This window comes from Pseudogymnoascus verrucosus (genome assembly GCF_001662655.1).
Source record: "Pseudogymnoascus verrucosus strain UAMH 10579 unplaced genomic scaffold scaffold_5, whole genome shotgun sequence".
Taxonomy (NCBI): Eukaryota; Fungi; Ascomycota; class Leotiomycetes; order Thelebolales; family Thelebolaceae; genus Pseudogymnoascus; species Pseudogymnoascus verrucosus.
Window position 1 is genome coordinate 23680 of NW_017263656.1, and position 18787 is coordinate 42466.

General features: G+C 48.9%; 6 protein-coding genes across 6 annotated transcripts; 3 read left to right on the forward strand and 3 right to left on the reverse strand.

Moving 5' to 3' along the window:
• Positions 1-1922: 1922 nt before the first annotated feature.
• On the reverse strand, positions 1923-5954 carry VE01_01690 (uncharacterized protein). The gene is made up of 5 exons (XM_018271208.2): positions 5624-5954; positions 4407-5531; positions 4254-4361; positions 3176-4208; positions 1923-3123 (listed from the first exon to the last, which is right to left on the reverse strand). Exons 1-5 carry the CDS (start codon positions 5683-5685, stop codon positions 3037-3039), a joined length of 2415 nt encoding a protein of 804 aa, XP_018133744.1. The 5' UTR covers positions 5686-5954; the 3' UTR covers positions 1923-3036.
• A 139-nt stretch (positions 5955-6093) lies between these two features.
• Positions 6094-8205, reverse strand: VE01_01691 (uncharacterized protein). Its single transcript, XM_018271209.2, has 3 exons — positions 8051-8205; positions 6343-8000; positions 6094-6290 (listed from the first exon to the last, which is right to left on the reverse strand). The coding sequence occupies exons 1-3, from the start codon at positions 8148-8150 to the stop codon at positions 6153-6155; spliced, it is 1896 nt and encodes a 631-aa protein (XP_018133743.1). The 5' UTR covers positions 8151-8205; the 3' UTR covers positions 6094-6152.
• Positions 8206-8355: 150 nt separating this feature from the next.
• On the forward strand, positions 8356-9635 carry VE01_01692 (uncharacterized protein). Its single transcript, XM_018271210.2, has 2 exons — positions 8356-9070; positions 9138-9635. The coding sequence occupies exons 1-2, from the start codon at positions 8511-8513 to the stop codon at positions 9310-9312; spliced, it is 735 nt and encodes a 244-aa protein (XP_018133742.1). The 5' UTR covers positions 8356-8510; the 3' UTR covers positions 9313-9635.
• PRT1_1 (Translation initiation factor 3 subunit b) lies at positions 9453-12227 on the reverse strand. The gene is made up of 4 exons (XM_018271211.2): positions 12155-12227; positions 11732-12087; positions 10131-11679; positions 9453-10081 (listed from the first exon to the last, which is right to left on the reverse strand). The coding sequence occupies exons 2-4, from the start codon at positions 12001-12003 to the stop codon at positions 9668-9670; spliced, it is 2235 nt and encodes a 744-aa protein (XP_018133741.1). The 5' UTR covers positions 12004-12087; positions 12155-12227; the 3' UTR covers positions 9453-9667.
• Positions 12228-12339: 112 nt separating this feature from the next.
• CCT2 (T-complex protein 1 subunit beta) lies at positions 12340-14267 on the forward strand. Its single transcript, XM_018271212.2, has 3 exons — positions 12340-12541; positions 12590-13964; positions 14016-14267. The coding sequence occupies exons 1-3, from the start codon at positions 12384-12386 to the stop codon at positions 14073-14075; spliced, it is 1593 nt and encodes a 530-aa protein (XP_018133740.1). The 5' UTR covers positions 12340-12383; the 3' UTR covers positions 14076-14267.
• A 470-nt stretch (positions 14268-14737) lies between these two features.
• On the forward strand, positions 14738-18728 carry IRE1 (bifunctional endoribonuclease/protein kinase ire1). Its single transcript, XM_018271213.2, has 2 exons — positions 14738-17361; positions 17416-18728. The coding sequence occupies exons 1-2, from the start codon at positions 14949-14951 to the stop codon at positions 18567-18569; spliced, it is 3567 nt and encodes a 1188-aa protein (XP_018133739.1). The 5' UTR covers positions 14738-14948; the 3' UTR covers positions 18570-18728.
• The last annotated feature ends 59 nt before the right edge of the window (positions 18729-18787 follow it).

Sequence of the window (18787 nt, forward strand, 5' to 3'; positions counted from 1 at the left end):
TCGAACAACCAATCTCAACTTGTTAAGTGTTATTCTCCCTCTTGAGCTCTGTTCCGTTGGAACTTGAGCTGAATCCACACTGCAAAGTAAACAATTTAGAAAATAATGTAAGCAAACTATAAGTTAAATTTCTTTAGAGGGATGAGGGATGAGGGATGAGGGATGAGTTTAAATATGAAGTAATGCTGTTATTTGAAGTAGGTTTTTTTATGTTCGATCAGTACCATAAACTTAGCTCTCATCAATTCAGCCCATTTTGTGGCCAAATCTCAAAGGGACCATCTAGGAATGCTTCATCATTTCGAACAGCCAGCCTCAGCTTGAATTGGGTCGTATTCCCTCTTTTGAACTCTGTTCTGTTGTTGTGACGCTGCGAAGAAAAACAATTGGAAGGGAATGTGAAGTACAGTAACTGTTGAAGTTGGTTGAAGGGATGTATTTGGATATCGAATAATGCTGTTGTTTGAAGTGGGCGTTTTTTATCTGCTGTTGACGATCTTTCAAGACTCGCAGAATAATTTCAAGACTAGGGCCTCAACGACCCAAACTGTTCATCAGGCCTTATGTATCTCTCGTTGACCAGTCCAACTGGACGATCTCGAGTGTGTTCAAAGCTTTATCATCATCTGAACAGTTATATAAACAAAAAAACAAAAATAAATGCGAAAAGATAGAAAGAAAGAAATCAAACTGTTCATCAGTAAATGCTTCCGCTGTCCTCAAATCAATCCAAGTGGATGATATTGGGATTGGGTAACGGGATGGAAACATCATTTGAACAGTTCAATTCATATAAGCAAAAAGAAAAACAAGCAGGAATGAATGCAAGAAAAAAATATTTGAAGTAAATAAATCGAACTGTTCGTCAGTGGGTGTTTCCTGTTGCCTCAAATCAATCCAAACAGATGATATTGGGATAGAGAGGGATTGATACCATCATAGGAACAGTTCGATGTATATACAATAAAAGAAAAAAAAAAACAAGAAGTAAATGGTGAAAGATCGGTGAAATAAATAAATCAAACTGCTCATCAGCAATTTTTCAGGGTACCTCAAATCAATCCAAATGGATGATGTTGGGAACAAGTAGTAGTATTACCATCATCTGAACAGTTTGATTTGTATGCAGCAAAAACAAAAGCAAAGAAAAGATTGGAAGAAGTGTGGAAGAGGAGCTGTGGAAGAAGAACTGCGGGAGATGAACTGTGGAAGAACAACTGCGGAAGAAGGTCTGGTGTAAATACACAAACCAAGATCAAAGCCAATGAAGGATAAGATCAAGGCAGGGTATGTACAAGAAGGCAGAAGAATTGTTGTGCAATACACAAACCAAGATCGAAATCCAATGAAGGATAGACCGAGGAAAGGTATATGTAAGGAAAGAGGATAGAAGGTTCGACAGGACACCGCTTGGTGGCAGGACAAAAGAAAGAAAGGAAATGAGGAACAAAAAAAGAGGAAGAAGAACAAGAAGAGGGGGGGGGGAGGGGGTATTTATACCCAGGTGGCTGATTTCGAAATCGCTAAGCGCGCTGATATTCACTTTAAGCGCGACTCTCACGGCTTCATGTCATTGGACAGAAGCGAAAGGTGAAGGGCGGGCAAACACTGCAAACAATTGCTAGCTCCTGATAATTGTTGGAAGTTGTGGTTAGACCAGTAGCCTAGGGCCTCAGTTACTGAGACGTTGCGCGTTGAGGTGAGTTTCTGTCGCTGAAAGGGTGAATAGGGGAAATTTCGTGCTGACCAGCACAGACGGTGGGATATGTCAAGCTAAGGGTAATTTTGGAGATGCTACAGTGCAGTGTTTGCCATACTCGAGGTAGGAGCTCTATAGCCTTTACTTCATATTCTACAATAGATTCTTCTACACCATACAAGGAAATCACATACAAAACGAGGGTTTACATAAATAAAACAAACCCGGCTAGTGGCCTCCAAGGCTCATATTCTTATTCATGACCTTGTCAAAACACACAAAGGTAACATAACCACATCAAATGCACATCGATATCTGAAGAAAATATATTAAATGGGAAGGACCAAGTTTATAGATCTATGAATGCGAGCCACCACCCCCGAATTACTTGGCAAGGTTTGCTATCTCTCCGCCTTAATGATGTAGGCCCCGTCTACTATGGATGGCAGGTACAGGACGGAACACCAGCGCCACTACAATATCCAAGACCAAGATATCCCAGGATGAGGCCCACACTCTCTATATCGAACCCAGAAACCCTAAATTGACTTATCCAGAAACCCATGTGCCAAGCAGGGTGATCAGCAGTGGTAGCACCAGAGTAATAAATACCCGTGGGAGACGCGACCAGCCCAACTACCAACGCATACAACATGCGCATTCCAAACCAAACGTTGAAGCATATCGATATAGTAGCGTGTGTGCATAAATGCCACGCAGAGATAGCCAACGAAATACTGATGGGTCCTCCTCGGCCGAGTCCGAGATGGTGGCTTCGGAGCGGAGCATTACTATATGCAGTATATCGCATCAAGCAACACTCCATATCGCGCTTCTCCTTCACAAAGGACCCCGTTCGGTTGGTACCGACAGGTTTAAAGCGCATCGCGGCATAGCTGAATGACGAACCTCACGCCATGAAACCGCGCGGCAGCGTTCAGGTGGTGGTAAGAAGTCAGCGCACAATTTCTCAACAGCCGGCTATCGAGAGATCGGCTCTATGCGTTTCGACGCGCCCCCATCGTCCGGACGGCTCATCCACGATTGCTCGCAAATAAGCCATCTTTCTTATGTCTGCCTGCCTGATGACAGTATTGAGTTCTGGACATATTGGTGCCTTTTAACGTGATGCCCAGCACTAGCGGATTCAAGTGATTATTTTCTCTTGGACACTTGTAGTAGTTTGTGCCATATTAACAGAAAATGCGTGCTTCCCTCGTCCGACCCGCAATGGAACGATGTCCATCTAAAAAAGCGACTTACTTTGTAGGCTTTTTGCCTTATACTAAAGTCTGTTCTAGACGGGTTGCGGTTGTCGTACAACATCCCTGAAGGCTTCAGCCTACAAATTCGCCACTTGCAAGCATTTCCCAGGGCTTGCCAGTATCCCAAACGTTTTGGATCAGGTTCCGTGCCTTTCTAACCTTTGATGGAGTTTAGTAGTTGCTATTGTTACGGGATGGTTGTCATTCTTACCTGGCTCATCCCAATGCCTTCGACATTTCTCATCCTCTCCATTATAAAGCTCCGTTCCTCCGCATCCTGTGCATCGCACCCAGCACTAAACATGGGGAAAAGTAGGCATGCTTCTGCTGCAGACGCCTTTCTTACCCTGTGAAGAAGGCTAACAATCTCCCGCACTGCGGTTTGGACATCTTTGTCGGTCGATGGCTTGCCCAAAACCCGACGGTGCAAATGAATAAGACCAGCCCAGTGATATGCTTCATTTGTGGCAGCCATTTCGCGGCTATCCCACTGATATGTCTCTTCTTCTGACGAGTGTAGATGCGGACAATGCTGAATTAAAGAGCTAGTCCTTGCATGTTCGAGATCTTCGAGTAGCTGTTCGGCTTGTTGTCTGACATCGTCTGCTGGTTGCCACCCGAGCCGTTCATTGCAGGTATCGTCGAAGCGCCTAGGAGCACACAGTGCAGCAAGATCTGCAATCTTGGATAAAATGGATGCGCATCGGCTTGTAAAACCAAGAAGACAGACGATCTGAAGACCATGCTCTCCTTCACTGTCATAAGCTACCAGACCCTCTGTTATGGACAGGAAGTTTTTATGTCCACCAGTAAGCCTACCCAGAACGCCGAGGTAGGCAAACCACCTTAATAGAAAGCCAAAGGTAGCTGAAATTTCACTGTTGGGGTTCGCTTCTCCTCGAGCAACAATCAGCTGCCTTGCTACAGTTAGATGTTGCTGCCACGGAATTTCGACCCCGAAGGCCTTGGGGCATATGATCTCGAGAGAGGCCAACATTATGGCCCCCGCAAGACATGAGTCAGTAACGATTTTCTTAGGATCGTCGATGGCGTCGCGGAGATACGAAAAGAACCCCTGGACCCATAGAGAAATTCTTGTTATTGGTTCTCGGTGGTTCAGGAGCCGAGCCCGGTGAGATGCAGAGTATGCCAGCACCAACTTCATCAAATGACTGCACTGCAGTGCCATTTGTGGCAAAATCTTTTGGAATGGATTTGAGCTACAATGGTGAGGAACGAGAAGTCTAACAAATTAGCTTGATTCCAGATGCGAGTATAGTAGTACTCACGTCGCAGTATGTGAAATAAAATGGTGGAAATAAAGGACATTCATTGGGTTCTCTTGTAGTATCGGCGGCAAAGGGTGGAATGATCGAGGAATTTTGACCCAGACCGGACTGATGGCATTAGTTTTGCGCTTTTGCATGGACATGGAGGTTTACCTTTCATAGTAACCGCCCTTTTCGAAGGCAGCCACTTTCGTTTGCTGGCCAAAACTAAAATCAAGATTGCTATATTCTTTCGAGATGGCATTTGCATCATCGTTCTTTCCAATATCCAAATCTCTGAGCCCTTTGTCAACTCCCAAAGTAATAATGTCATCACGCGGATCTCCATATGGAAGAGGCGTTTGCTCTCTGCTAGTGGAGCCAGCAGTGCCCATGGCATTTGACATCCCAGGGGGACCAGAGAGCAGAGAGTCAATGGAAAGTCTTCGCCATTCGGACAGATGACTACCATTGGATGTGAGTGGCGCAAGCTTAACGGAGAGGCTTCGCTGCCCATCGTCACTTTGAGACGATGTTGACATTGGCGCGAAGGGCTGGCTAAAATGAATTCCGGTATTATAACGAGACGACGAAGGGATGGGAAGTGCCATCTCTGTGAACCGAGAGTGGATTTCACTACTGGATGGCCCATAGCGGATCCGTTTCGAGGACCGTGTATCGCCTGCAAAATCCACAAATGAGCTGCCCGTTGGACTTTCCATACCTGATTCCGAAGGTGATTTTATGCCATGCTCATCACGATATCTCTCATAGCTCTGCTCGAATGGTTGGGTATATAACGAGTTCAGAGACCCGTATTGAAATGGCGGAGATGCGCAAGGTTGCTGAGCATCCTGACCCGTTAATACGGGATCTATGGATATGATGTCTGTGGGTGGCTCCTTGATAGAGTCCAAACTTGGCGGTTCCATACCCCATGTTGCCAGCTTTGGGACGGTAGTATTCGAAGCCTTCTCAGTGCGGCGGTATGAGTCGGTATGAGTCGGTACCTGGTCTGCAACATGCTCTCGGCTTGATGGTCGTGTGCCATAATATGTTCCGCTCAGCGGAGAGATGGACGCTTCGACTTTTACGGCCTCTTTCGGAGAGACGTCAAAATCAGCAGAGAGTGTATTGACATGGAAAATCGTCTGTCTCCCGCCTGTCGTCTCAGCCTTCCTCTTCCCTCTCCCATCCCAGTTCAACCGCACGCTATAGTCGCACACCTCATTCTGTCGCTGGCAACTGAGACATGTCGGGTGCGCCTCGTCGCACTTAACTTTTCGAGCTTTGCAGGGCCTAGGCAGAGATGGTCAGCGGCCATCACTTGCATTTAAAAGGTGACACGCGCAACCTCGCTGACTCAGCACGAAACAACGAATAGAACGTACCAGCAACCATTTCTGCTGCGCTTCTTGGGCTCTGGCGCCCCAGGTTTCTTTGGGCGTGGCATAGAAAGCTAGCCTTGAGGGTGAGGCGAGGAAGTTTGCGAATATGGGGTGGTTGTCAGAGCCTTGTGGCTATAGGAAAGCATGGGCATCACTACTAGTTGGCGCCTAGGATCCACTTGGCCGTGGTAGCTTTTGTCCGCCTGTAAACTGGCTCTGAACTACCGCGCCGCCATCATATTTAGTATTCGAATGGCTCTCCCAAAAACAATAGTCGTATCATAAATCATATCAGTGAGCGGCTTGTCAGCAGTCCATGTCCATGGTGCCAAAGTTAGTTCAAAACTTGGGGTATTAGCGGGGCAGCGCCGGCTTATCGGAGATAGATGATGGATAAGAACCTGAGAAAAAAGGCGGGGAGATTTCAGTCGCGTGTGGGTTTATGGTTCACAACAAACGTCCGATTTGAGCAAGGGGTATCATATTTCAATATTTATGGAGGCTATAGTTCTATGCGTCCTCGCAGGAATGCCTATGTTATCGAGATGTTAATGATCTTGATGTCCTCTTCAGGCTTTTCTTTGTGCACTTTTGTGTTTTCGATCTTGTGAACAACATCCAAGCCCTGGATAGCTCTCCCAAAAATCGTGTGCTTGTTGTCTAACCAAGGCTATCCACGTGTCAGTTTTGCAATATACAGTACGGTTTTGATTTTCACTTACAGTCTTTTCAGTCGTGATGAAGAACTGGCTTCCGTTTGTATTGGGCCCAGCATTTGCCATACTCAGGGTGTAGGGCTTGTCATGCCTCAAAGTGCTGAACTCGTCCTCGAATTCTTTTCCCCAGATACTCTCACCCCCGGTTCCATCACCGAGTGGATCTCCACACTGGATCATGAAGCGACGTATGACTCTGTGGAAAATAGTGTTGTTGTAGTAGCCGCGCTTTGAATGTGTAACGAAGTTCTCCACGGCTTTAGGTGCGGCGTCTGGGAACAGTCGGACGTGGATATCGCCATATGTAGTATGAATAACGGCGCTCGTTCCAGTCTCTGCCACCTTCTTTTCGACTGCCTTAAGCGCATTGAGATTCGTTGGCTTCTCGTTTTGAACATCTCGTTCAGATTTGGATATCTCTTCGTCATTGCTAAACATGTAGAACCTCTGCTTCCCGACGCCGGTCTCGATGAGTATGGGATCCCGAACTTCTGATTCTTGCAGCAGCGGATTGTTGGAAGCGGCCATCGCGATAGTAGTAACGCCTTTCTTCTGGGGTTGTCCTTGGTATGTTGCAAGGTTCAAAGCTCTAAAGTTCTCATCCTGGCCATATACCTTGACCACACGATTCGTGTAGGTATTGATGACCTTGGTGCCAAGTATCGACCCATACAGTATGAAATGGCCGCTCTCATCAAAGACCACGTTGACCTTGTTTCTTAATAACGGAGTATCAATCTCTCTTTCTGTAGCAAGCCTTCGGTTGAACTCGACATCTTCTAGTTTCTGCAACGCAGTACCGGCTTGCTGCATCTCTTCGATAGTCTGTATCGATTCATCATACGTTCGGTGCAGCTTTCCTGACGGAAAATCGAAAACTCGAATCTTGCGGTCTGGGAATGATATTGTTGCAAACTGTGAACCGGTGGGAGAGACTGTAATAGAGGCCGGTACAGACTTTGCTTTCTTAAATTCAAAGAGGTCCGTGGAACTCTTGTATTCGAAGACGTTATCTGGCTTCTCATAGTTGCCGCCGGGTCTCCAGTACTCGAGCATGCCACTCTCATCTGCCGACACAACGCAGTTGTAAACATTGTTAAATGCCATTAGTGAGATAACGCTTCTATGGAGCCCTTTCACCGTATGGATCGGCTCCAGGTTGTCGCCCCTTCCGTCGTAAATTCGTATGGAGTGGTTGACCTCGTCCGATACCGCTAGCAGAGGTAATGAAGCGCCGCGCTGATGGACCCAACAAACGCATTTTGGCGTAAACTCCACAGTGAGCATAGTCAATAGATCGAATGTGATCACATCGAATATCTTGATTGTCTTGTCCGCGCCAGCTGTTGCGAAACTCCTGCCATCTGCGCTCACTGAAACGCTTTTAATCTCGCCATTGTGCGCGCGAAACTCCTTCACAAACTCAACGCCTTCATTGCCTTTCTTCCAGAACTTAACATAGCCGTCGATGGAGCTGGTGATCAGGAAATCGGTGAGTGGTGTCATCGTAACGAAGGCTACCTGCTCCTTGTGCATGAGGGACTTCGAGTACCGTGCCGAAGTAGGCAGTGCTGCGACGTAGAGCTTCTCGTAAGGGAGAACCCGTCTCTTCTTCTTGGGTGCTGCTGAGGGCAATTGGGGGCCCATGTCATCGTCCGAAGATTCTGTACAATGTTAGCTATCGTGGGCATTGCATGTCACACTTGAAGCTCACCATCTTCTTCGGCGCCGGCAGGCCCTCCTTTCGGAGAGTCATTCACAGCATTAGACTCATTGTATGGCCTCTTATTCGAGACCTGCGCGTTTGAACTCATGGTTAATCCTTGAGGTCAGGATTAGCAGAGGACGACTTGATGAGGCTGAAAATAGTTTTGGGTCGCGTCCTGTATGTAGCTGTAGCCTCACATCTTTGGATCGGTGGAAACGTTATTCCGAGACCGAACTGACCCTGGCCGATTTTCAACAAGGGCAAGGCTGAGGGACCCCATAAAAGCGAACGCCACTAACACCCCTGGACCTCGGGCGCGCCTGTCGTTTGGACATGTGCCGGATGCAGCTTATAGTATGTATTTAGTTGAGACTACATATATCCAGGGAGTCTCTCCCTGGTCCGTTTACTTCACGATTATAAAATAAACGGTATAAAACTTCGAGCTTTTTGGACCAACGCAATCATGGCAAAGTCAAAGTCTCCAATCTCTGCTTCGCGCAAGCATCCGCTCCAGCGCTTTGAGTCGCCATCCCGCGCGATATCATTTTTCTTGCACGCTCTGGGTCTCTGCTCTTTCTCTGGATCCTTCTGGTACATGATCAACTTCCCAACACAGATGAACCAGGCCTATGGCTGGCATTACCAGTATCTGACAATTATTGGACTCCTCGTGTCTACCATCACCTTCGGTTTTGGTCTTCTGGCCGATATCACCCTGTCGCACCGCCTCTTTAACATCAAGAACAGTCTGTCTCTGTGGTGCGCCCCGCTTGAGGTTCTGATCACGATTCTGTACTGGACCATCTCGGCCATCGACAGAGAGCTCGTTATCCCCCCGGAGATCAACCTGGACCCATATGCGGATATCAGCTTCCATTTCATGCCCAGCTTGTTGTTGGTCTTGGATCTCTTGCTTCTAAGCCCGCCCTACACCATCAAGAACCTCCCAGCGGCGGGTCTGAGCACTGCTCTGGCATTCACTTACTGGGCATGGATCGAGCATTGCTTCACTCACAACGGCTTGTAAGCGCCCTCGACCCCTAGCTAAATGCTATAATATGTTGCGCCGTTATGGTTCTAATGTTACTAGCTACCCATACCCCCTCTTTGACATTTTGTCGACCACCCACAGAGCGATTCTCTTTGGTAGCTCTGCATTGCTGATGACTGGGAGCACCATCCTCCTGAAATGGTTGTATGCAAAGATCAATGGAGTGGAAACTGGCAACAAGCGCACTACTCCTGCCAATATCAAGGGGGAATAATTCACCTTTTTTTGCCCAGTCGCATGTGATAGGCCGCTTCATGCTATTAGGTTACCATTTAACGAAGGCAGCAATGATCTGCTCCCAAACGAAATTATGGAGGAATGACTTAGACGTATCAAAATATCATTTGCAATTGGCTCCAATTTATCAGGCACGATTTGAATATGACGGAAATACCGCCAAACCATTAACTAAAAAAACTAATCTTTCGTTCATTTATTCTTTTGACCTATTGCCAGCGTGTACCATCCAACCCGGATACACCGATCAGAATGAGGATACCCTCTAGATCTCATGAGCTACTCCATACATATGCAGAGAAGGAAATAATAAGCGTGAGGTCGTGACGTTCTCAAGCAATGATCTCCTCCGTCTCCTCGACGATCTCCTCAACGATCTCCTCAATAACCTGGTCCTCGCCCTCATCAGTCTGCTTGATCAGGCCCTCTAGAGGATCCTCTGGCAAGCCCAACTCTCTGCGCTCAGCCAGAACCTCCTCCACAACCATCTCTCTCCATGCGAGCCACTCGTCAAGGAGGTTACGCCTGTGCTCAACGACGGCCAAGTCGGCGGACGCGCCGCGATCAGCATCTTCTTGGTCGAAGACCTTGCTGTACTCGCGGAGGTTCTTGCGGATCGCCTTTTGCTCGTCCTTCGTAAGGAGGGATGCTGGGCGGGGGCGCCAGAGCCATTGCTTGAACTTCTCAACTGGCTCTTCGCGTAATTGCTCGCCCTTGAAATCGTACAAGTGGTAACCGTTCTCCATCTACGAAGTAGTCAGTATAATGTCATCAGTGAGGAATAGTCAAACTTACAGTGTGTTTCCATACACTTGCGCTTGTGGCAACATAACGTCCGGTAGGGTCCCAGTCAATGTCAGTGACACCGAAATGGTCGGCAGTGTTCATAAGCATAAGGTTGGCAGTCAAATCCTTCTCGGCCTCTGGCTTCTCGCCGTCAAAGTCCATATCGTAGAACTCAAGGTCGAAGCTTTGTTGCGAGTGGACAGTCGCGACAATAACGAAACGTCCCTTTGGCGACCAGTAGATGGCGTTGCTGTTCTTTTTGTCGTATGTCCTAAGGTGCTTGAAGTTTCCGACGGCAGCGCCACCCTTGACCTTCTCGGGGCAGAAGAAAGAGACGGATGTCTTTGGGGGGACGGCAGTAGCGGCGACAACCTCAGCAGTGGTGATAGCAACGAACCTGTCACCCTTGGGCTCCCAAGCAAAGTTGATAACAGTGTCCTTGATCGAGTCAACGACCTCAACCGGGACTCCCTTCTCCTTCACGCGGAAAATCTCGAGACTGGTAGCGAGGGACTTCTTGGACTTGGAGTGACGGTCAACCTTAACGCAGAGGTATGCACCCTCTGATTGCCAGTGGAGCTTGGCATCCGTGACACTGAAGAGATTCAACGTCCTGACAACCTCTTTCGATGGAACGCTCATCAGTCCAACCTTGGCAGGGTTGCTGCCAATTTCCGGAGTCCAGTAGCAGAACAGCTGCTCGTAAGTCTTAACACCATCGCGAATAACAGTTGCAGGTGCCCAATCGAAGTCGACAACACCATCGATCTTGATCGAGGTCTTATCAAGAAGACCCATCCTTGGTAGCTCGTAGACGGAGATGGATGTGCCCTGGTTTAGCCTGGCGACGTACTGGTCGTCCGAGGACCACTTGAAAGCCGGCCACTGCACCTTGCGCTTGACGGGCTGTCCGGCCTCATCTAACGATGCACCGGGAACGTCCAGGTTTGCGAAAGAACGAAGCGGCTTGCCGGTCTCAATATCCCAAATAACGTAGTTCTTTCCATCGTCGTCCATAGACAGAGCTGGGTGACCTTCCTCTGGAATGGAGATCGGCTTGTTGGACCAGGTGGTGAGGTACTTCTCTCCAGGAGAGAAGTCAACCAAGTTGACGAAGGGATGGGGGAATCGCTTCATGCGAGTCCAGGATGGGCCACCCCAAAGTTGAACACCCTGCATGTGAACGGACGTGAAGAACGTGCCTAGCGGCGACCACTGTACGAAGGTCTCGGTCCAGTGGGCACGGTCAACGATGTTCTCGGGGGCATCCCTCTCGTTGTTCCAGAAAACGCCAACGTTATCACCCCTGAACATAACGAACTGGTCACGGCCACGTCCAGCAGGATCCGCGAGCCAGGAGCGGAGGTGCTCCTTCTCTGCGAACGGCTCGATTCTCGGTGGTGTGAAATCCTCGGGGACGGCTCCCTCGCGGCCGTAGCGCTCGATATCCGTAAGCTTGTTCACGCGCATCGTGTGCTTCTTATCAATAGCGACGCCATCAAGAGACTTGACTGCCGCGGCGGCCTCGGCTGGGGAAGCGTATTCGACGAACGCGAATCTACTGCCGTTAGCACCTGGGCCAGACTGTACAAGTTGGCCTTTCAACATACCCATCAGTTTGTCCACTCTCGCCAACTGGCATGAATACCAACTCCTCCTTTGTCTTTCCAACGGAGTTGAGCTTTCTTAACAAGAACTTAATCAGCTTTGGCTTCGTCTCCTCGGTAACTTTAGGCAGTCCATCCACACAGACGAAAGTATCGAGTCCCTGCTGAAGCTGAACCTCGAATTTCTCTCTCAGGTCGGAAAAGTCGAGTTCCTCCTCGTCATCGTACTCCTCCTCCTCCTCCGGATCCGGAAGGTGATCAAAGGACGGCGCCATGATTGCGGTTGCTTCGCTGTTCGGTGCTGAACCCCTCAGTGTATAGTGGGCGTGTTTCGATTTGTGCGATATCCTTTTGGGGGGCTTTTGAGCCTGGTTAGTGCGAGAACAACGAGAATAATATAGTATATATATGTGGGCATCGGCTTACTTGATGGGCTGGAGGATTTGCTGCGAGTTGGCTTCAGTGCTGTAATAGTATACCTTGTCGTCGCAAATGTTAGGATTCTAGCTGAATATTTGATCGCGATGTGCGTGGGGCTCGCGCTAATTTTCGAAATTCGCTACGGTGGCCGATTAGGCGTGAAGCGCGTTCTGAAAAAGTAGCCCGCGCGTATAAACACTTTGAAATTGGTATAGGAGAGGTATAATCATTCACAATGGCTTCTTTCAACCCTACGCAGATTTTCCAGAGTGATGTGACGGAAGAGAAGGGTGAGAATGCTCGCCTTTCTGCTTTCGTGGGAGCTATCGCAGTTGGCGATCTGGTGAAGAGCACATTGGGCCCAAAGGGCATGGACAAGATCTTACAATCTGCGTATGTGGACAGCTATTTCATGTGAAGGATTTTACTAACTGGCAGTAGCTCTACCGGTGAGATTATGGTCACGAATGATGGAGCAACTATCCTGAAGTCCATCGCCTTGGACAACGCAGCCGCAAAAGTGCTCGTGAACATCTCAAAAGTTCAAGATGACGAAGTAGGAGACGGCACAACATCGGTCACAGTCCTGGCAGCAGAGCTCTTAAGAGAAGCGGAGAAGCTGGTCGATAAGAAGATCCATCCCCAGACGATCATCGAGGGTTACAGGATAGCAAGCCAAGCTGCTTTGGCTGCACTCGAGAAATCAGCTGTTGACCACAGCAGCAACAAGGAGGCGTTCAGGAAGGACTTGTACGCTATCGCACGGACAACTCTCAGCTCGAAGGTCCTGGCCCAGGACAGAGATCAGTTTGCAGAGCTAGCATGCGATGCAGTGCTACGTATGAAGGGTTCGTCCGATCTCAGCCACATTCAAATCATCAAGAAGGCTGGCGGAAAGCTGAGCGACTCCTATCTTGACGAGGGCTTCATCTTAGACAAGAAGATCGGTGTAAACCAGCCGAAGAGACTGGAGAAGGCAAAGATCATGATTGCAAACACCGCAATGGACACAGATAAGATCAAGATCTTCGGGGCCAGAGTTTCTGTTGCATCGACAAGCCAGCTTGCGGAGCTAGAGAAGGCAGAGAAGGAGAAGATGAGGGCTAAGGTGGAGAAGATCAAGGCACATGGAATCAACTGCTTCATCAACAGGCAGCTTATCTACAACTGGCCTGAGCAACTCTTTTCGGATGCTGGGATCATGTCGATCGAGCATGCTGATTTCGACGGAATTGAGAGACTCGCCCTGGTTACTGGTGGCGACATCGCTTCCACTTTCGACCACCCGGAATTGGTTAAACTTGGACACTGCGATGTTATCGAGGAGGTTATCATTGGTGAGGATACGCTAATCAAATTCTCCGGTGTCGCTGCTGGCCAAGCTTGCACGATCGTCCTGAGAGGTGCCACCGAGCAGCTCTTGGACGAGGCCGAGAGATCACTTCACGATGCCTTGGCTGTTCTGTCACAAACAGTCCAGGAACCAAGAACCACACTGGGAGGCGGATGCGCAGAGATGTTGATGGCCCGCGCCGTCGACGCAGCGGCCCTTAAGGTTGATGGCAAGAAGCAAATTGCCGTTGCATCTTTCTCCGTTGCCCTCCGCCAGCTGCCAACCATCCTCGCAGACAATGCCGGGTACGATTCGAGCGACCTCGTGGCCAAGCTGCGAACCGCCATCTATGACGGCATGACTACTTACGGTTTGGATTTGATGACACCTGGCGGCGGTATTACCGATATGCGCGAGCTTGGTGTCATTGAGAGTTACAAGTTGAAGAAGGCAGTTGTGTCGTCAGCATCGGAGGCTGCAGAGGTAAGCCAGACCCGAACCCGTCCTACCGTATTTCAATACTGACTTTTGCAGCTTCTATTGAGGGTAGATAATATCATTAGGAGCGCACCAAGACGGAGGGAAAGACAATAGATGTGGCATGGACAGGAGAACCCGGCTGTATTATGAGAAGGGGATTGCTAATGGCGAAGCCACTGTACCATAACCTGCCTTAATCACTTCGTAGTGACAATGAATGCACTCATGGTCGGGAACAAGGTGTAACTTGCCCATACAGTTTACGTAGTAATGCACTGATAGAGCCGAGTACAAATACAAGTGTTCAGTATTACATGTGCACCAAAGTCCAGCGAAGAAGAAATGCATTAGGAAGTAGGCTGCCAATGATGGATTCAATTTTATTATGAAATTCCCTACTTGGGCGAGTAGACAAAGGCCCCAATTCTTCAGCATGTGTGTCTTTAATATTGAGACAGCACTGTGTGGATAAATTATAAAAAATTGTCGTCGGATGTGCGACTGCACTATAAATTCCGTGTTTTAAGGCTGATTGAAATACTACACTACACTGCCACGTCGGAGATTCAAGTAATTCCAGCAGCACAAAATCAATATTACAGATATTTTATAGAGTACGTAAACAATGTATACGGGAAGTTCTGAACCATCTGAAATTTGAAGCCTGTAGAATCGTAAGGAAAAGGTAATAAAGACTTGGGCTTCGTCAGCTCGCGATTCAGAATGCTAAACCCTGTCGCACAAGTTGAAACGCTCGCTCCCTCCCCCAACCTCGAGTTTATTTTGTGCGACACACAACACATACATTACTCGCACTCGAGTCGCTTTCTCTCCCCTTTAAACCATTGCTCGCAATTACCTATTGCTGTTATTGTCGAGAATTTGCGATACCAGTCCATCTGACGACTTCGAAGCCGCCGCTTGGGTGACCTGAGTCGATCTTGTCAAGTGCCAGGCACCGTACGGCGTGTTATTTCATGTCCCATCATGCCGCGACGGCCTCCCGCCGAAGGGACTGCCGCGAATAGAATCCTCCTCGCGGTAGTGATATTACTCTTACCATGGCTCATCGATGCTCAGCAGCAGCAGCAAAACGCGGGTCGTGATGTTGGAGACCAATACAAGTCACCACGCGAGGCCATCAAGGCGGACCCCATTGCGACCCTTGAGGCCACCACGCTCGGAAACAAAGCACAACGCCTCGAGTCGCCAGTGAACGCAGGTCGAGCGAAAGGCACACCAGGTGCAAATAAAAACAAAAGAGAAAATAATGGAAACGATGCGAGCGCTATCGCAGCTTTTGCTCCGGCGGGATCCGCCGTTCGAGCACCATCCACAGGACGATCCAGCATAGAGAATAATGCTGGGCTCTCGCCGCAATCTGCGCGGAGTCTTGAGGATTGGGATGTAGAAGACTTTGTGCTTCTTGCGACCGTCGACGGGAAGTTGTATGCCCGAGATAGGAAGACTGGGACACAACGGTGGGCCCTGGACGTTGACAGACCCGTTGTACAAACCACATACCACGAAAGGAACGGAACCGATGGCGAAGAGCATCAGCCTGTGGATGACTATCTTTGGATTGTCGAACCAAGTGCTGATGGCAGTCTCTTCGTTTATATCCCCAGCGGCCCCCAACCAGGGCTGGTCAATACGGGTCTCACCATGAAGAAATTGGTTGAGGAAATGGTGCCATACGCCGATACCGAGCCTGCTGTGGTCTATACTGGCGACAAGGTAACCTCACTGTGGACAATCGATGCCAGGAACGGAGCAGTGCTTAAATGGTTTGGATCCGCGGGCTCGTTCAGCCCAGGAGAAGCCACATGCGACCGCCCAGATGGTTTTCAAGATCCGGATGGTGAGGAATGTAGCACTCGAGGGACCTTGACATTGGGTCGAACCGAATACACAGTCGGCATTCAGGGAAAGGATGGTCATCCTATCGTCACTCTCAAATACGCAGAGTGGGGTCCGAACAATTATGACCAGGATCTATTACGCCAACACCGGAGCACCCTCGATGGGAAGTATATGTATAGCAGCCACGACGGAGGAGTGTTCGCATACGACTTAACTCGGTCGAAAGATAGAGGTGCCTTATACAATGCAAGGCTCCCGTCGCCGGTTATACGAGTCTTTGACGTAGCCCGTCCTGTGGATGCCGACACGAAGAATCCCGAACTTATCATCCTTCCTCAGCCAATACCACCCTTGGTGGATGACAGTCATGAAAGTATCCGCCATGCCCGGATATTTGTCAACCACACCGAGACCGGAGACTGGTATGCAATGTCTGGTAATAGCTACCCATTGGTTATCGACGGCCCCGAACAGGCACAGTGCGATACGGCGAATTGGTTGGAACGTGCGCGCTTCCATGAGCCGATGAACAATGCCCAGCTTCAAAAGGCACTTGTTGGACTTCACTCAATCGATGGCCGTAGACACGAGCCTCTGTTGACTATATCCGGACCAACCGATCAGGATGACAAATTGCAAAGCGAGAACGAAACTATTCATAAAGATGCAGTTGCAAATATGACATCCCCAGCGCTGGGCCCCAAACCATCAGTTCTATATCATGTCCGACAGCTTCCAACAACAGCAGTGACGAGTATAATTGAACTCGTTAATAATCCAATTACTACACTCCTACTCCTGACGCTACTGTTTTGGTACAACAGAGACATAGCCCGATGGATCAAGTCAACCTGCAACAAGTACATCAACATAATTTCAAAGCTCACGGGAAGGCTAGAAGAGGACGAAGACGTTGATGACTTCTCGAATATCGATGCGCCACTCAAACAGGATGCACCGGCTCCCGAAACTCTTCCGGATGTGGCAACGGTGGGAAGCTCAGACTCGTCGGACGATGCTAAGCCAACTGAAACGAAGAAACAAGATGGAAAACTAGCAGATGTGTCCACTGAGGCCCGCCGAGAACCGCTGGGAGAAGTTAACGCAAACGACGGTTCGCGTCCACCGAAGCAACCCAAGCCCGAAGGCAAAAAAGCTCACCGTGGAAAACGTGGTGGTCTCAAGCACAAGAAAGGGCAGAAGCAGACTCCGGTCTCAGATGGACCAATTCCATCATCTCCTGCTACCGTTGAGGATGCAGTCCGTGACGCAAAAATGCTTGGAGGGACTACCCGCATTGAGCCAGATGTCGAAACTCTACCTAATGGTGTCAATGAAATCTCGGGCCCAATCCTACGCATGAACAGCCTCGAGGTTAACATGGATAAGCTTATTGGGACAGGAAGCAATGGCACAATGGTTTTCGAAGGCAAATTTGACGGACGAGATGTAGCAGTGAAGAGGATGCTCATCCAATTCTTTGAAATTGCATCCCAGGAGACGAAGCTCTTACGAGAAAGTGACGATCATCCTAATGGTATGCACCCAACCAAGTTATATATTGACCTCAGCAAGCTAACAATTTGGCCAGTTATCCGATACTATGCCCAGCAACAAAGCCAAGGATTCCTCTATATTGCGCTTGAGCTGTGCTCTGCATCTTTGGCAGATGTTATTGAAAAGCCGCAACTTCATCGCGACCTTGCACAAAGCGGAGAACGAGATCTTCCTAATGTTCTTTACCAGATAACCAATGGCCTCCAACATCTCCATAACCTTCGGATTGTGCATCGCGATCTCAAGCCCCAGAATATCCTGGTCTCAATGGGTAAAGACGGCAGGCCTCGACTTTTAGTCTCCGATTTCGGACTCTGCAAGAAGCTCGAAGGCGAACAATCAAGCTTCCGCGCTACCACTGCCCATGCAGCTGGTACATCTGGCTGGCGTGCCCCTGAACTCCTCCTAGACGACGACCTTCGCGAAGGCTCGGTTACGGCCATGGAGTCCACCCTCTCTAGCAGCCACAGCACATCAGGGATACCACTTGTCTCTGGTGATCTAATGCACAATCGCCGCGCCACTCGGGCCATTGACATCTTCTCACTTGGGCTGGTCTTCTTTTACGTACTCACTAAGGGATCTCATCCTTTCGATTGCGGCGATCGGTATATGCGAGAAGTCAACATTCGCAAAGGCGAATATAAGCTCAGCCCGCTTGATGTTCTTGGCGACTATGCTTTCGAAGCTACCGACCTCATCAGGTCTATGCTCGAGCAGGTGCCAAAGGCTCGTCCGACCGCGAGGCAAGTGATGTCCCACCCGTTTTTCTGGTCGGCCAAGAAGCGCCTAAACTTTCTTTGCGACGTCTCAGATCATTTTGAAAAAGAGAAGAGGGACCCTCCGAGTGACGCACTTATCGAGCTTGAGAGATGGGCGCCGGAAATTACTCGTGGAGACTTTATGAAACCACTCGGGAAGGAGTTTACGGATTCTCTGGGGAAGCAGAGGAAGTATACTGGTTCAAGATTGTTGGATCTGCTGAGAGCGCTCAGGAACAAGAAGAACCATTATGAGGATATGTCAGACAAGTTGAAGAAGGACGTAGGTCCTTTACCTGAGGGGTATCTGAGCTTCTGGACAAGGAAGTTCCCAAACCTACTCATTGGTTGCTGGAATGTTGTGTATGAGGTTAGATGGGATGAAGTGGATCGATTCAGAGAGTACTATGAGCCAGCATTGCTATGAGATAGTTCTTTAGAACTCATAGAGTAGGACTCCAAAGCTTTAGTCACTTCGAGGAAGGCAATTGGCGGGCGGCTTTAGGCGCAGGGATTATATGAATTAGGATTTATAGTACTATGTAGCTCGCGACGAATTGAATTTATAGCAACCATTGAAACAGCCCATGCAATCCAATTGAATCTTACGGCGGCTATTCATTATTGGACGTGTGTATTTCTAAC

What these genes read in the sequence shown, in the direction of transcription:
- CCT2 (XM_018271212.2), top strand. Translation starts at nt 12,384, where the DNA reads ATGGCTTCTTTCAACCCTACGCAGATTTTCCAGAGTGATGTGACGGAA. An exon ending in GACAAGATCTTACAATCTGC is followed by an intron (nt 12,542 to 12,589) that starts GTATGTGGACAG and finishes AACTGGCAGTAG; the next exon opens with CTCTACCGGTGAGATTATGG. An exon ending in CAGCATCGGAGGCTGCAGAG is followed by an intron (nt 13,965 to 14,015) that starts GTAAGCCAGACC and finishes TGACTTTTGCAG; the next exon opens with CTTCTATTGAGGGTAGATAA.
- VE01_01690 (XM_018271208.2), bottom strand. Translation starts at nt 5,685, where the DNA reads ATGCCACGCCCAAAGAAACCTGGGGCGCCAGAGCCCAAGAAGCGCAGC. An exon ending in CGCAGCAGAAATGGTTGCTG is followed by an intron (nt 5,532 to 5,623) that starts GTACGTTCTATT and finishes ATCTCTGCCTAG; the next exon opens with GCCCTGCAAAGCTCGAAAAG. An exon ending in AAGGCATTGGGATGAGCCAG is followed by an intron (nt 3,124 to 3,175) that starts GTAAGAATGACA and finishes ACTCCATCAAAG; the next exon opens with GTTAGAAAGGCACGGAACCT.
- VE01_01692 (XM_018271210.2), top strand. Translation starts at nt 8,511, where the DNA reads ATGGCAAAGTCAAAGTCTCCAATCTCTGCTTCGCGCAAGCATCCGCTC. An exon ending in TGCTTCACTCACAACGGCTT is followed by an intron (nt 9,071 to 9,137) that starts GTAAGCGCCCTC and finishes TAATGTTACTAG; the next exon opens with CTACCCATACCCCCTCTTTG.
- VE01_01691 (XM_018271209.2), bottom strand. Translation starts at nt 8,150, where the DNA reads ATGAGTTCAAACGCGCAGGTCTCGAATAAGAGGCCATACAATGAGTCT. An exon ending in TGCCGGCGCCGAAGAAGATG is followed by an intron (nt 8,001 to 8,050) that starts GTGAGCTTCAAG and finishes AACATTGTACAG; the next exon opens with AATCTTCGGACGATGACATG. An exon ending in TCATCACGACTGAAAAGACT is followed by an intron (nt 6,291 to 6,342) that starts GTAAGTGAAAAT and finishes ACACGTGGATAG; the next exon opens with CCTTGGTTAGACAACAAGCA.
- PRT1_1 (XM_018271211.2), bottom strand. Translation starts at nt 12,003, where the DNA reads ATGGCGCCGTCCTTTGATCACCTTCCGGATCCGGAGGAGGAGGAGGAG. An exon ending in GAGAGTGGACAAACTGATGG is followed by an intron (nt 11,680 to 11,731) that starts GTATGTTGAAAG and finishes TAACGGCAGTAG; the next exon opens with ATTCGCGTTCGTCGAATACG. An exon ending in CAAGTGTATGGAAACACACT is followed by an intron (nt 10,082 to 10,130) that starts GTAAGTTTGACT and finishes ACTACTTCGTAG; the next exon opens with ATGGAGAACGGTTACCACTT.
- IRE1 (XM_018271213.2), top strand. Translation starts at nt 14,949, where the DNA reads ATGCCGCGACGGCCTCCCGCCGAAGGGACTGCCGCGAATAGAATCCTC. An exon ending in AAGTGACGATCATCCTAATG is followed by an intron (nt 17,362 to 17,415) that starts GTATGCACCCAA and finishes CAATTTGGCCAG; the next exon opens with TTATCCGATACTATGCCCAG.